Source organism: Nannobrachium achirus (genome assembly GCF_963921795.1).
Source record: "Nannobrachium achirus genome assembly, chromosome: 22".
NCBI lineage: Eukaryota > Metazoa > Chordata > Actinopteri > Myctophiformes > Myctophidae > Nannobrachium > Nannobrachium achirus.
In genome coordinates this window covers 27,241,359-27,256,652 of record NC_137829.1, presented here as the reverse complement: position 1 = coordinate 27,256,652, position 15,294 = coordinate 27,241,359, and the positions used below count along the sequence as shown (strand labels likewise).

At 42.3% G+C, this 15,294-nt stretch overlaps 1 protein-coding gene across 1 annotated transcript; it reads right to left on the bottom strand.

Annotated features, from left to right (window-relative positions):
* Positions 1 to 371: 371 nt before the first annotated feature.
* On the bottom strand, positions 372 to 14,093 carry ino80da (INO80 complex subunit Da). Its single transcript, XM_080753056.1, has 10 exons — positions 13,871 to 14,093; positions 10,875 to 11,121; positions 9,960 to 10,783; positions 9,678 to 9,768; positions 9,364 to 9,588; positions 8,111 to 8,220; positions 7,807 to 7,940; positions 7,494 to 7,717; positions 5,063 to 5,220; positions 372 to 4,322 (listed from the first exon to the last, which is right to left on the bottom strand). Exons 2-10 carry the CDS (start codon positions 11,090 to 11,092, stop codon positions 3,301 to 3,303), a joined length of 3,006 nt encoding a protein of 1,001 aa, XP_080609182.1. The 5' UTR covers positions 11,093 to 11,121; positions 13,871 to 14,093; the 3' UTR covers positions 372 to 3,300.
* Positions 14,094 to 15,294: the final 1,201 nt, after the last annotated feature.

The window sequence follows — 15,294 nt, the reverse complement described above, 5'->3', positions numbered from 1 at the left end:
GCCTAGCACAGCTAAACAATCCACCCATGTTAAAACAAGGTGGGGATACTGCAGTTAGTTAACTGCATTAGTATATAGTCTGGCCAAGCCAGGCTAGCAATTGATAGCTGTACTGCAAACAATTTAGCCTCACGATTCTCACTATTTAGTAGGTAGGGACTAAGCTTTCAAACATGGCCCTCTAAAGTAACTTGGCAAACTAAATGATGAGTGTTGTGATTTCAGACGCAGCTTTAGTTTGACCGCTGACTTCCATCACCATTGAATAAAAACAGAACAGCTTATATCATCAGCGAATACCTCACAGCAAGTTTTATTTATACATCCAAAAACAAAGGATCAAATTTGTCACACTATATACAGATATTACATACAGTTTATACACATATTACATTTGTACACAAGAAAAATATACATAAAAATGTAAACCTTTGTATACAAAAAAATACCTTAGACAAATTAAACAAGGACCAATAACAAAAGGTGACTAGATTATTAGCTCATCCTATCATCTTTAAAAACAGTAATACAGTACATTCAATGAGTATAGGAATTTTGTCAGCCATCTCTGAATTCAAGCAGTTACATGTGCCTACGAGCCCTGTTAATTTTGATCTATGTGGTTGTTGGGAGAGTAAACGGTGCAGCGACTAATCTCATGCTATGTGAATACAGCAGTATTGCCTTGCTTACTCAAAGTCAAACATTCCATCCAACCAGATTTCTTTTCTTGTGGGGGTATTGTCTTTACATCTACCGTTACAAATGATAATGCTGCATTCAACGAGAATCCCAGCTGTGGAGCGTGTTATACACTTTAATGTGTTGTCTCTTTGGAACTGAGAGAACTGGGCCTTCTCACAGCTGGAAGTGGGGTTCTGGTGCAGGCTGAATACCGATAATGATGGCAGCTGTTCTAATGAGTGTCCAAGCAAAAAGGCAAGACAGATGTGGGGCACGGTAAACACCACCAACGCCATCCAGTCCTGTGCAAATCTTATGTTGAAATACAACCAATCTGGATCAGTTTTTCTATGCAAACAAAACAAGTTATGGTACAGGTACACAATGCATATATTTGGACCTCATCAAATACCATCAAGAATCAAACCGGTAATCACAATCCGGGGGAAATGCTGATAATATGCTCTTGAAACAAAGGTTGTTGCCCAAGTCCAATCCCAGATTTTCAAAATACAATATTGTCCATCAGAATGTTAAAATCAAATGACAGCCTACACACCCAACTTCGGAGAGAATAGAATTCATATCGATAGCGATTAAAACAAGAGATGTCCAGATGGTGCAAGGGTAAAATCCCTGCCCACCACCATAGAGATTGGTGTTCGATTCCTCCAAGATGCCTCCGGCTTGGCCGGGCACTCCCAACGAACACAATTGGCCATGTCCGTGGGTGGGAAGCTGGTAGGGGATGGGCAATCTTTGTCACTGCACTAGCGACTCTTACAGGTTGGTCATGGAGTGTGTTCCTCTTCACCTTCAGGTGAAAAAGCATTGGAGGAGACGGTTGTCTACACCCTCCCAAGACCAACAAGTAGGGGTTGGCAGTGACTATATACATCGGGGGAATTGGTAATGACTAAATTGGGGAGATAATGGAGAAAAACAAAACAAGATGCGTTTCACAAAACACAGAATACTTTGCAAATACCAATTTCAATCCATTTCTACTCAATAATTCACCAATAAACCCCAATGTAGAGATTGCTAATCTATATACTTAATACTCAACAATTTATGAGAATCTGTAAAATTCATATAAAACATCAAAACTTATGGTTCTATTGACGTTTGAGTAATTATGGAGGAGTTGTCAGGGAGGGTAGGCAGAATCCGCTTGTTTTTAAACAGCCAACATAGGAACCCAGGTAACAGTGCATCATTGACCTTAAAATTCAACTGATAATTTATCTGTAGAGAAGAGCAGACAGTGCGATTACCTCAAACATGCTCATTGCACTAGTTAATACCATGGTGTCACACCCTGACACAGACAGCTGAGAGGGCAAAATCATGTATGTCCACATACCAAGTCACCGTATCCAAAAACACCACTGAACGTCATTCAGTGGGTAGGATGGCCATCATTTCAGACGGTGGTTTTCATACTGCTATTGGCTCCTGATAGTGATAACCTGTTTTGTGACCCTGGTACACAGAGACGACGAGGGCGACCACTCAGTGGAACAGATCATCTGGATTTGGCCACCGTTACCCCTACCGTTAACATTTTGTAAACCCACTCGGTATAACTTAGAAGTTGGTCTGGCCGCGTCAGTCAGTGGTCTGTTGCATACAAATCTCTACTTCCACATTAAAAAAAGATTAGCCAAGATTATTAAAAGAAAATGTTTTATGACACAGTTAAGACAGGCCCAAACATATTCCTGGTCCACATCAGCCTGGATTACATAGTGAAGCTACATTTAAGTGGAGACCAATACAATACCTTACGATACTAGAGTATGTCCATGTGTTTATTGCTTTTGAGTAGCCCGATTTACGTTCAAGTGCCTACTAGGCCACCCATGTGGAGACCCACAACCAATGGTGAGGTCAGAGTTCTTGCGTCTGAGCGAACCAATAAAAGAGCATATATATATATACAATATAAAAACAGATGTTTAAAAGCAGTTTGGTAACTTCTCCATTTCCGTTAAATAAGAGTGGATCTCAAGATTCCATTTCATGATAACAAAATAAATTGAAAGATAATTGGGGTCACAAGTTTTCACAACCTGTACCCTCTGTCTTTCATAGGGTGATTGAAGCAGTGTATGACACATTTGAAGAAAAAAAAAAAAGAAGGGGGGGGGGGGGACACCTTAATGATCATATGAGCAAGGCAGGATATAGTGGATCATTATTTGACAGGACTTAACTGGCGAAACAAATAAAACGGACCAATGATTGAGGCTTCTGTCAAAGTCTTGAGCACTGTTTTTGTCATGATGATGGGAATAATCTCTCCTAAAGGTCCTTCCAACAATGTTAATCATTTCTATCTACCATCTCCACCACCATGTCTGCCTAAATATCACCCTCTACTGGTGAAACCACAGGGCAGCACACCGACTCAAACTTCCTTCAGGGAGACCAACTGGCTATGCAAAATAAAACTATTAAAATAGCAAGGAAACTCTGAGGTTGTGCAAAATTAGATCAAAAATAGTGCACCGTTACCACATTGCACACATGTAGCAGATGAAGAAAGGTGGGTCAGTCAAGTGAATGTGAGTCCACTGAGTAACCGGCAGCCTATGTAGACTACCTCTGCTCTCAGTTACTTTGCGGAAAGGGGGGTATGGCGCTGTTGGCACTTGCAGCAGTGGCACCCGCTATCGAGAACCCAGTGGGAGGTGCTGTAGAGCTGTGACTGGGCTGCACATCTTTCGGGATGCCGCTGTGGGAGGCCAACTGATGGCCGAAGGCCGCGCTGAACTGAGGGAGCTGCTGCTTGGGCTGCGCCGAGGTCAGAAGGTCATGTGAAGAAGAGGAGGGCGAGGGGGCAGGTGGTGTAGTCAAGCCCGTCAGGCCACTCTGGGGCATCGCTGAGAGGGCAGCCATGGGCTGAAGGGTCACTGAGTGTGTGGTGGAAGGGGGAGTGGACAGGGAGGTGGTTATGAGGTGACTCTCTGGTCCCATGAGGTTGCCAAACTGTGTGGGGTCAGTGAGGGGGAGAGGGAGGTTGTTCCATGAGGAGCGCGGTGGTCCCGGCACCCCACTGAGGGGGACTTCCAGCAGGAGAGGCGTGTCTGTCTGAAAGGAGCTGGCATGGGGGGACGATATGTGGTCACTGTATGGGGATGGCACATGTTCACTGCTGTAGTGGCTGCCTTGTGGAGATGATGTGGGCAAGTCCGACTTGGCCAGGACGTGGGGCGCGTGTGTCCTGGAAAACGTTGTCTCTGTCATGGGGCTCTGTGTGAGCAGGGTGGTGGAGGGGACTACTGTAGAGGAAGAAGGGGTCAGGCTGGGCCCAGACGCTGGGGCCTGATTAGACGGCTGAGGTGGGGGCGAATGGGGGAAATGACCCCCCGCTGACTGCAGAAGGTTGTCTTCCAGCTCTAGGCTGGTAAAGTTCTCTGTGGGGATGCGGCCGTTCAGCAGGTCACCCATGCCCCCGGGCTGGACCGTCCCTGGGAACACAGCCATGGCTCGGTGGTCCACACCTTCAGACGAGGCCAGGTCCCCCATGGAAGTCAAGCACACCAGAGAGTCTGGATAAGACCCCATGGCCTGCAGCGCACGCACCAGCTCTTCAGCTTCCTCTGTGGTAGGCAGCAGGTCCCCATTCTTACCTACACGTGCACAAACATACAATACAATATAAACTGTATCATATCGATATTGCAACCTGTAAATACTGTTGCAACATTCAGTTCAACAGGCAGTGTGTTCTTCCACTCTACACTTCTTCATTTTTTTGCCATTATTTGTGAGAATACTACGGAGCAATGTGTCCAGTCAAAGTCTTGTTATGTGTTAACCTACCGCGCCAATACATTTCTGACCCTAATCCAGGGGTTTTCAAAGTGGGTGACGGGGCACCCTGGGGTGCCGCGACAGCAGTCCAGGGGTGCCGCGAGATCATTTGATAATATTTTTTTATAAATTTTAAACTTGAAGTACAAAGTTATTTTTCTGTCAAAATGGCTATTATCTCAACGTTTTCCTCACAACATAATCACTAAAATATCGTCAATGTCAGGCAGAAACCTCTGTCGCACAAAACTAGTGAAAACAGCCGATCTATGCGAGGCGTTGTGTGCTTGTAGATCTGCTGTTCTCACTAGTTTAGTGCATTTTATAGATGATAAATACAAAACGAACGGTTTTGGACATACAAGGTTTCCACCCGACAACGTCGATATGCTATAAATATAAGGTCCTGGGAGTGAAAATTATAATGTAGGGGTGCCTCGGATTAAAAACATATTCATGGGGTGCCCTGAGACATAAAAGTTTGGGAACCCCTGCCCTAATCCAAGCAGCAGACATACAGTAAGTGAAAGATATAAAGACATGTAAAGATTAGCACCTTCAAACAAGTCGAAGTCCTGCAGGTCATCTGGAAGCCTTGGTAACACATCAGAGAAGTCCTCCTGGTTCAGCTCTAGGTCATTTGGAATGTCTGCCATGTCATTGGTGATGTCATCAGGAAGCTCGTCTGTGCTCAAGTCGGGGGTTGAAGGGCTCCTGGTGGGCAGAGAGTTAAGTAGAAATATTACAAATTAACACTGTGGTGGCTTAAACCCGTGGTTCTCAAACTTTGAAATGTGATGGTCTAAAGTTACATACTTTTACGGGTCAATTTAGACCCCCATAAAGGAACCTAAAGAGTGCCTGAAATCCACTTTGAGAAGCACTGGCTTAACCTGTTAATGTGTCAACTCATAATGGCTCATCATAATGTAATACAATATGGTAAATGAAAATAAACCACATTTCTGACTGAAAAAGTATAGGCTGAAGCCATAGCTTTTTGCACCTTTTATAGAAAAACAAGACGACAAAACTTTGTATGTACGTACATGATTGCTGTATAAGTTATTCATGCAGAAGGCTTGTTCCTTTTATGTAGTTCTCAATCATCTCGTTTTTAAGTAATCTTTTGAATGTGTTTAATGTGCTACACATTTGTTCTTCCTTTTCAAGGCTGTCGCTCCAGTAACAGTTATACATCATCATTTTGCATTTGTTCTGGTTTTTGATTTTGAGAAAGATGCATGTACCTCCAATATTATACTGAGATTGTCTTTTATATAACATCTTTTGGATACTGTCCGGGAGCATGTTGTTATTGATATTGTACATAAGTTGAGCGATTTTAAAGTCCACTAATTCTCTGAATTTGAGATTGTTTGCAATTATGAATACTTTATTGGTAGGTTCATAGCAATCGAGTTTATTAGCTATTATTGCTTTTTTTTGGGGAGTGTGTTACTTACACTACGTTATGCACTTGTGATTTTATTACATTATGAGCTTTTATTACATTTAGGTTATTACATTATATACCGTGATTACATTATGAGCCATTATTACATTATGAGTTGCAACAATGTGTCAACCACAGAACCACCAATATCCTTTGTCTCTGCCTTAACTTTCCTGTTGCTATTTCATGTTCTATCCCAATGTCAGAAAAGCTGCAAAACTGTACAAAGTCAAGTGTCTACAGAAGAAATATGACAAAGCATAACCTGTGAATTACTGGCTTCATTAACACATTGATCACATCTAAATGGACCCTTCACACAGGTGTCTGTAGGTATATAGCACTTTAACACCTTTTAACTCATAGACTGCCCCCTCACAAGTTTCCAGAGTTATACCTGTTGTCTGACGCCGCCACGCCTGAGTTTCCCTGAGTTTTTGCATTAAAACAAATATTTTTGGACTTCCTTCAATCTACTATAGGCACGATCGCAAAACTGCACATTTGACCCCCATACCAACCCCATCTTTCAAACATGGCAGCAATGTTTGTTTACATTTGAAGAAAACATAATGGCTGCTATCTCATGAATGGCTGCTATCTCATGAATGCCTTAACGGATTTCCAAGCAGATTTTTTTTGTTTGAAAGCTGTGAACAGCGTGCACACGCGTGGTGCATGATCTATGCATGATCCGTGCACTATGGATTAGATGGAAGTCTATGGAGACTAGGTTCAGCCTGAAAATGTATTATTTTTAAAGGGCAGCGCATGCGTTAATAGAATACCATATACAGTAACTAGACATTTAAGACAATTTCTTTTAAACAAGTCATAATTAAATTGCCAATGCAAGGTTGCCAGCTTTCAGGGATTGGTGAGATGGGGTTATGGCTGCAGCCTCTGCTACTGCTGTATATATAGCATAAATACATTTTTTTTATCATAATTGAAATTTTTACTGAAGATGGTAAATTTGAGTAAATTAATGTGCCATTTTGAAATACACATCTTTTGTCTTTTTCTTTAATAATGCAACTGTCCAAATGAAGGGATGGTATTTTCGTGCCTCATCCATCTTTCCAGAATTCTTATCTGTATCTGCATCATTTGACTCCTGTTCTGCCTTTACATCCATTCATCCCTATAATTGCTGTAGATCTTGAATCAGCTGCCGTTTATGCACCTTCTCTAGCCATCTCTTCCAAGTCTCCTTCATTCATTCCCTCTCTTTTCCTCTGCCGTGTACAACTGTAATATCAGCCATACTGTTACATTCTGACACAAAATATATACTTCAGTACTACATTCTTACTTAGTTGGAGCGCATTTGTTAAATCATTTTCATACGTTGTCAACTGTCAAGCTTTTCGGTCTCACTTGTCTGCCAAATGCAGTCAGAATTTGCGAAGGCTGCTAAAGGGAATACTCCTCACGTGACATTATAACCTTTCAGATCTCAGATTTCAGGTTGGTGGAGTGTTTGGGATAGGCAGACTGAAGACTGCTGGACACACAGGTAGGTACAAACCTGATGCTGGCCTGTGAAGGCATGGCTAGGCTGGTGGAAGGCATCCCCAGGTTTCCCTGGGGCAATGCTGGAGGGATGGGCTTCTGGGGTCTCCGCGGCCCTCTTCTCCTCTTCTTCTTGTGTTTTTTGGTGAGTGCCGGAGGTTTGGTCTTTTTACGTGGCTTACGCTGCTGCTGTTGCTGGTGCTGCACTCTCCTATTACCGTCCCCACGCAGGAAGTTGTCCTGTGGGGAACATGTGAACAAATATTTGTGTTACGAAGAGGGGAGGGGAAATGAAAGAACGAAACCTTTTAAGTTAACAGTGCACTCACCATCTTTTTGGCATGCTCTTCGCAGAGTGGCGTCTGGTGTGTGATGTCAAACACAGGGATAGAACACTGCTGACCATCAGCAAATTTGGCTGTGCAACTAGAGAAAAGCTGTTGAGAGCGATTCAACAGGATGTCTGTACAGAATCATAAAGGAAATACTACCACTCTGAGAGAGAGCAATCATCAAACCCATCCCAGAAAGAAATACACCATCGCGTAGTCTGGAAGATCACTATGCAGATCTCACACAAATGTATCCTAAGTAACGGCAGTGTGGCGGTAGTGGAAGCTGTGCAAAGGATACGCTGAAAGCAGTGTCGGGTGAAGGGCAGAGCCCTGTTGCTGCAGGTCTGGCCCTTGGTGCTGCCAGTGCAGATTCCTGTCTCTGCGTTCTGCTGCCCTGTTGGAATCACACTAAAGAGAGAGACAGACTGTGGCTGAGCAAACAGCAAGCAGAGCACCAGTCAATCTGAAAGGAAATTCATACTGTTGCTCAATGAAGATTATGCATTTTCGACCCAAACTAAAAAAGTGCTCATGTGAGAATTTGTCATTTTTGTCAGCCCAACACTGCAGATGGGCCTTGTGAGCATCCTGCATGTATCAATCTATCATCACTTTGACTTGTGCGTACAATGCACTCAAATCTCACATCAGGTCTCCAGATTGTGTAAACAATTTCATCATAGATATGTGGTGCAAAACACTGTCTGACAATCCGACAGCAACCAATAATCACTTGAAATGATGTAACCAAACATCTAACATAACCTTGCGTATCCCTAATATAAGTAGTTGTAATTACGGGGTTAATAAGTCATATTTACACGCATTTAAAATCAAGCTATTAAAAACAATCATTTACAGGGAGATGCTTAATCAGTCACCCATTTAAACAGGAGCTTAAAGCTTTAAGTTATTCAGATAGAGGATTTTCATTTTGCAATTTTGCAAACAGCAGTGGACATCTCCAGGGCATATTAGGTGAAATAGTTAATCAAAACACATTCCAATCATAAGTTAACATAGCCTACATTTTTGTGTGATTCATGTAGTTTGACAAAGATTACTCCCACATGAAACACTATATGATAATCCCACTCGCAAACAATGTAGGAGTGCATGTTCCACAGTGTGCCAAAAATACCCACGGCCGGGCCACGGTGGAATGCGTTGTGGGCTTCACTTGGATCAAGGGTGGACACTGTCTGTACATGAGTGCTACTCATGAGTGCTACTCATGTACAAGTAAAGTGTCAGACATCTGGCCTGTGTGGTTGTTGTGCACAATATTACTTGAATATAATTGCATTAACAGGGTGTCATTGGATGTTCAGAGGGAGCAGTGGATATCACAGTCCCAACTCAGGACTGGATGACAAGAGGGATGGGAACTTTCATCGCTTCTGAAATTATGTCTGACAAGTAGGCTTAACAGACAACGCAGGCTACACTGGTTTAAATTCCATTGATAAATGAGGACCTGTGACACCATTCATGCATCATCTTTTCCTGATTGCACCTGAACACTTTTAAACTGGTTATTATTCAGGATACCTTGAGGCAGTCTGAGAGACACAGCGTAGCTCCTGGATCAACTGCCCAGCACAGTCAGGGTCCTTACTGGCAGAATGTAGCAGGGCTTTGCGGAAGGCATAGCGGTATCTCTTCTGGCGCATGCTTGCCCTCTCCTGTCTGCACATGTGCTTGTATTTCTCTCGGAGGTACGAGCAAAGCCTAAGCAGCCGCGTTCTCCGAGACGAGTCACCTTCCTCTTCCAACCTATTTATTTAAACAATTAATAGCAGTCAGTACATGTAATATAACCTTGAAATGCATGCTGTAGTGTGAGTATCCAGTCTCTGACTAACCCATCCTGCTGTCTCCAAGAGCTCTGAAAGGGTAGCTCTCTCTCCACTTCCTCTTCATCATCGTCAGCGCTGTCCTCTGACCAGTCCAGTCCTGGAAGAGAGCTTGTTAGAGCAGCTCATCTATCTCAGCAGCCTCCTACTACAACAGCTACGTCGAAAGAACCTTACTCAGTCAGTCCTTCAAGAGCCTTGCATATTTGACATATCAGTACGAATAAATACAAAAATAAATGTATGAATGTCTGGTATTTAATTGTTGGTAAATGCAGGGAGATGAGGCACCTAGATGTGGGAAGAGGTCTCCGTGATCCTGATGTCTCTTGGCGCAGAGCTGAACCAGATGCTGCAACCTGGACAGGCAGGCAGCTGGCGGTGAGAAGGCAGCTGGCCGCATGACTACCACATGCCGCTGTGTACTACTAGCACTGTCCCTGCAGCTAGAGGGCAAGTGAGTGGCAGTGACATGGGGCTTTCTGCTGAGCGATGGTCCGGGGAGCTGTGCTGGACTTGGCGCTGCACTGGTGGGCGGCCCTGGAGGCAGAAAGGTAGGTGTCTGAGGTGGTGCTGCATTGCATAATAAACCCTGCTGTTGTCCGGTTAGGGCATAAGAGGGCACGTTGGAGTGCTGGGGGGTCTGGAGAAGTCCTGACTGCTGACGGGACAGGTGAGTGTTGAGTGGTGAGGCGGGGTGGTGGTGATGATGGACTCGGGGAACAGGAGAGGGGCTAAAGTGCTCTGGAGATGGTTGGAAGAGGTCAGTGTCATGGTGGAGTTTCTGGTTGAGTGTCAGACGACCCTGCAGCTTTTTCTTCACGGCGATGCTCTTCCGAGGAGTACCTGCCTCCTCCCCGTCTGTGTCATCCTCATAAAAGGCAAAAGGATCCAGGAGCTCCCCATCCTGAAGGGGTAACAAGCGTGTACAAGGGGGAGAGGGTGGATGCCCATCCAGACCGTTCGGTGCTTTCAGAGCCAGAGAGGGTACAGTTATGTTTAGTGCCACAGACTCTAGGTGAGGTCGTGAACGCATTTCCTCCAAAGCATCATGCTTCTTTTTTCTCTCCTTCTTGGGGATGAAGCCCAGAACTTGTAAGTGACTGTTACAGTATCTGTGGGGAGGTGGAACATACTTTTTAACATACTTATGTTAAAAGTGTGAACAAACAAGACAAACTCACAGCGATATAAACAAACACTCACCTGCGGTCCTCAGACTTGGGGATGGGATTGGTACATCGCTGGCTATTGTACTTGGCGACATATTCACATTGCTTGAAGGGGGCAGTCTTATCCTCCAGAACATGTCGGATACAGAAAGCATAGCCATTTAGTCTGCGCTGTTTGCAGAGCTTAGGGCTGTATGAGCACAATGGCTTATTGTCCACCTCCGAGAAGTGTATGTGTTTGCCTTCATACATCACGTGACTCTTGTCCTTGAGAACATCAGCTGATGGGATAAAGATTGGGAAAACTGAGAATTACATCACAAAATATTGTCATACAGGAGATGAACACAACATGCAGAGAGTAATAGTACCTCCCCTCTAGCCTCTAAAGTAGAAATCCATTCATCTAAATACTTAACAATACTGGTATTGAGACAGAATGAACATGCAATGAGGTCATTATAATTCTCAACTTGTCAAATTATGAACTCGACACCGCGGTATGCATTACACAAGCGCGGTATTGCGGTTATTGCACCCAGCCCTAGATGGGACGATAATCATTATTTTTGTTTATCGTGATAAACAACACTCACAATAATTTGTATCGCAGAGATTTTCATTTATCGTGAAATTGTCCTCATCATACAGGATGAATTAGCTTTTGTTGAGCTGTTAAACCCTCTATACTTGATAAAACGGACCAGTAAAGAGCACATTTGGTACGTTCTTATTTCACTCTACACACAAATCAATTCGCCAAAAATAGCAAATCTACAAGCTCGCGTGTTGCAACGCAACATTGTGAGATCGGCTATTTTTGCAGAACACTCCCCCATAATAGGTTCCAAGTGGTTAACAAAAGTGGCATTTAAGTTTTACTCATATTCTGATTATCTCAATAATTAGAGATGTGCCTATTAATCGGTGAGTGATCGTGATCAGCCGATAATGCCTCTATCTGCTTTGATCAGTATCATCTTTGCCTCTATCAGCATTGCCGATCTACAAGCTAGATCAGCTATTTTCACAATATTTATCTGTGGGACTGAATGTAACCTAAAGGACCTCAGCCTGCAATCTCCTAATGTTTATACTTAATATACAATGTCAATGTTTTGTTAGAAGAATCATATATATAAATGCTGCAACAGTAACACAATAAAAAGAATAATTTATGGATTTGACACTGTTATCGGTATCATTCGGCAGATACTAATTCCAGTTGATTGGTGATCGGTATCGGCCCCAAGAATCGCAATAAGACATCTCTATCAATAATATTGTTGATCGCAATTACTTTTGCCACAATAATCGTGCATTTTCATATCGTCTCATCCTTAAGTGCATCTAGGAAATGTACTAGAACCGACGGGATATAATAATTCAGCAACCATTTAGTTAACTCTAGAGTATAAACCAATAGTGATAATGATTGATTGATTGAAGACTTTATTAGAAGATTGCATAGGAAAAGGTACAGTTTCATGACGGTACAGTTCACTGGTACAAGGTTTACTAAAAGGAGATCCTAGAAAAGACTAAGCTTATTTCCACAGGAAACCATTTAAGTATCTCATATAACATTGAATGACAGACGAATAGAACACAGTACTATGCAGTAGATATGTAAATAAAATGAAATGAAAGAACAAAAAAAGAAAACAGTAGGTCTAAACAAACACTGTTGATAGTAAAAGTCAGTAAATCACATGACAGATTGCTGCTAGTGCAGGAGAAAATGTTTTAAGAAGCACAACTTGCTTGCACACAAAACGATCTCCGATAGACAGCTGACCATTCTAACAATGTTTAGTGAAAAGTAAAAAACTAAACAACAAAAAAGGCATGCAAACTATTCATATTCCAGCTTGAGTGGACTAGTTAGTATTCAAATGAGATGCTACAGAATGAATACCTGAACCAGTTAGCAACGAGTAAGAGGTTAGCTGGCTATTCATTTAGTGACTGACAGTTTGGCAGTAAATGTGTCCATTTATATTACTGGTTAGTTGCCATAAGTTGGTGGTTAACACGTGATGAACATGCGAGGAAGTATTAGCTATCCATCACTTGCAACCGCTTGCAACAGCCAAATGAACAGCTTTAGCTGGCTGCTTAGAAGTGGCTAGTTTGCCAACATTAACACCAGTGCGACTGTATCGAAGATAAAATTGTGTTCCATTTCCACATATTTTCACTTTTAAGTGTAGGTAATATTTTCATAAGTTCAAATGATATAAAAAGGTACAATTCAAGCATGTAACCAAATAATCCATTGGAGCCTGAACAGCTAGCTAACCGATACTAGCTATCGATGTCAACTTGTTAACATTAATGACAAGAAAGTATACAAAATAGACGCGCAAACATACGATACGCCATATTATACTAATTACCAGATATACATCTACCCTGCTCTGGACTTACAATGTAAATGTAACAATACGAGACAGGAACAGGTGACAGAATGGTAACTTCGGCTAGCTAGCTGCCAAAGCTAAAAACACAAAAATTAGTAGGCGGTAGCTAGCCAGGAAACGGAAACATAAGCAAAAGGCTAGCATTATATTATACGAGTCTACTTTCGGTTGAAAGGGACGTCTAAAAGCCAGTTTATTGGAAAAGCAATGCCACCAAGTGTATGACTTTATCAAATTTGACCCAATTAAATCATTAAACATGTTAGCCACATAGTTTCAGACAAAGGGCCTGCACGGAGGCTTGAGGCCTGACTAAAAGAGGCCTTCCAAAAAAAACACCAGTCGATGAGTCGATCTCAATTACTATCAGTTATTGCTATTTATAATAGCATTGGGTAGCTTCACGACATACAGCCACCATATAAATCAACTTATCTACGCCTGGTGAATATAACGGCAACATTTAGTTTGGTTTTCAGCTATAAAAAAAAAACGTCAAAAATAGGCCTCTGGCCAGGGGGCTAGAGTAGACAACGTGGCCCACTGTCAACCTCACAAGACAGGCCGTGTGAAAATAGAGTCCCAGGATGTAAACGGCTCCGCTTACCTTCAATTGGTATGAGCTGTGTACGGTATTCACTCCAGATAGACGGCTCAAATGTCTATTAGAATCAGCTAGGCTATTTGTGCATCGATATTCGATATTGTAAGATACTAGCAGTGATCTTCATCGAACCCAGTATATCTTGAAATAAAGATGCATGTAAATATAGAGTATCAACAGCAAACATTAGCAAGTTGGGGAGGCTGCTGAGGGTTTTTTTGTTAGGTCCACAGCAGACTCCTCACAGCACCACTACAGGCACTGCGGGGACATGACAACAGTCCGCTGAACAACAACAACCATCCTACCATATTGGAAATTCAACTTTGTAAAAAAGCAACAGCACTGTTACAAGTGCAATGTAATCCATTCTTCTCATGGGCATGACATTGTGGTTGGACGACAGCACAGCTGTTTCCATTGTGGACATTACGATGATTAAGGTAATTGTTGTAGGACAACACGTCAGCCCAGGGAAATGTTAATGTACAACATCCACCTGGATCACCCGCTATCATCTTCATGAATGAGTTATCATCAACCCTGACGGACTGTTACCGACTGTTGCTCATTGCTGATGGAACACGTGCCAATCACACGTAGGAGTTACAACATAACATAACACAACACACACACACACACACACACACACACACACACACACACACACACACACACACACACACACACACACACACACACACACACATATATATATATATATATATATATATATATATATATATATATACATTTTCTTTTTTTTTTATATTTATATAGGCTATTTGTAAACACACAAGAGAGCTCTGCAGATCAATTATATTGTTGTTAGCCACAAATAAAATAACAATATTGTGAAATTGCTATGCCATGTCTTGACCTGGTCTATTCAAACACCTCAATCAAATATATAGATGGATAGATAGATAGATATAGCCTCGTAAACCAGTCTCTTCCTGCCTTCGATGGGAGGAGTCAGTTTACTAGGCTAAGATAGATAGATAGATAGTAGGGATGGTCCGATCAGGTTTTTTGGAACCGATCACTGAGCACCGATCACAAAAGTTTGATCACCCGATACCGATCAATCACCGATCCGATCAAGTTATTATTTATATATTATTTATATTTTCTAAATGTTAATGTTTTAACTTTAATTAATTAATTCACTCATGAATTCATTTATATATTTGCCTTATAGTTATTTACCAGCATTACTATGTATTTATTATCATAGCAGTAACTAATTATTCCTTCAGCACTGTGGAAATCAATACCCCAATGGCCTCAAGTGGGCATACTGAACGGCTGGTTGATCGGATGCACCGATCGGATCGGATCGGTGAATTTACCTTTTGATCTAAACCACCGATTATCGCCGATCACGCTTTGATCGGCCCGATCCGATCCATTGCCGATTGATCGGT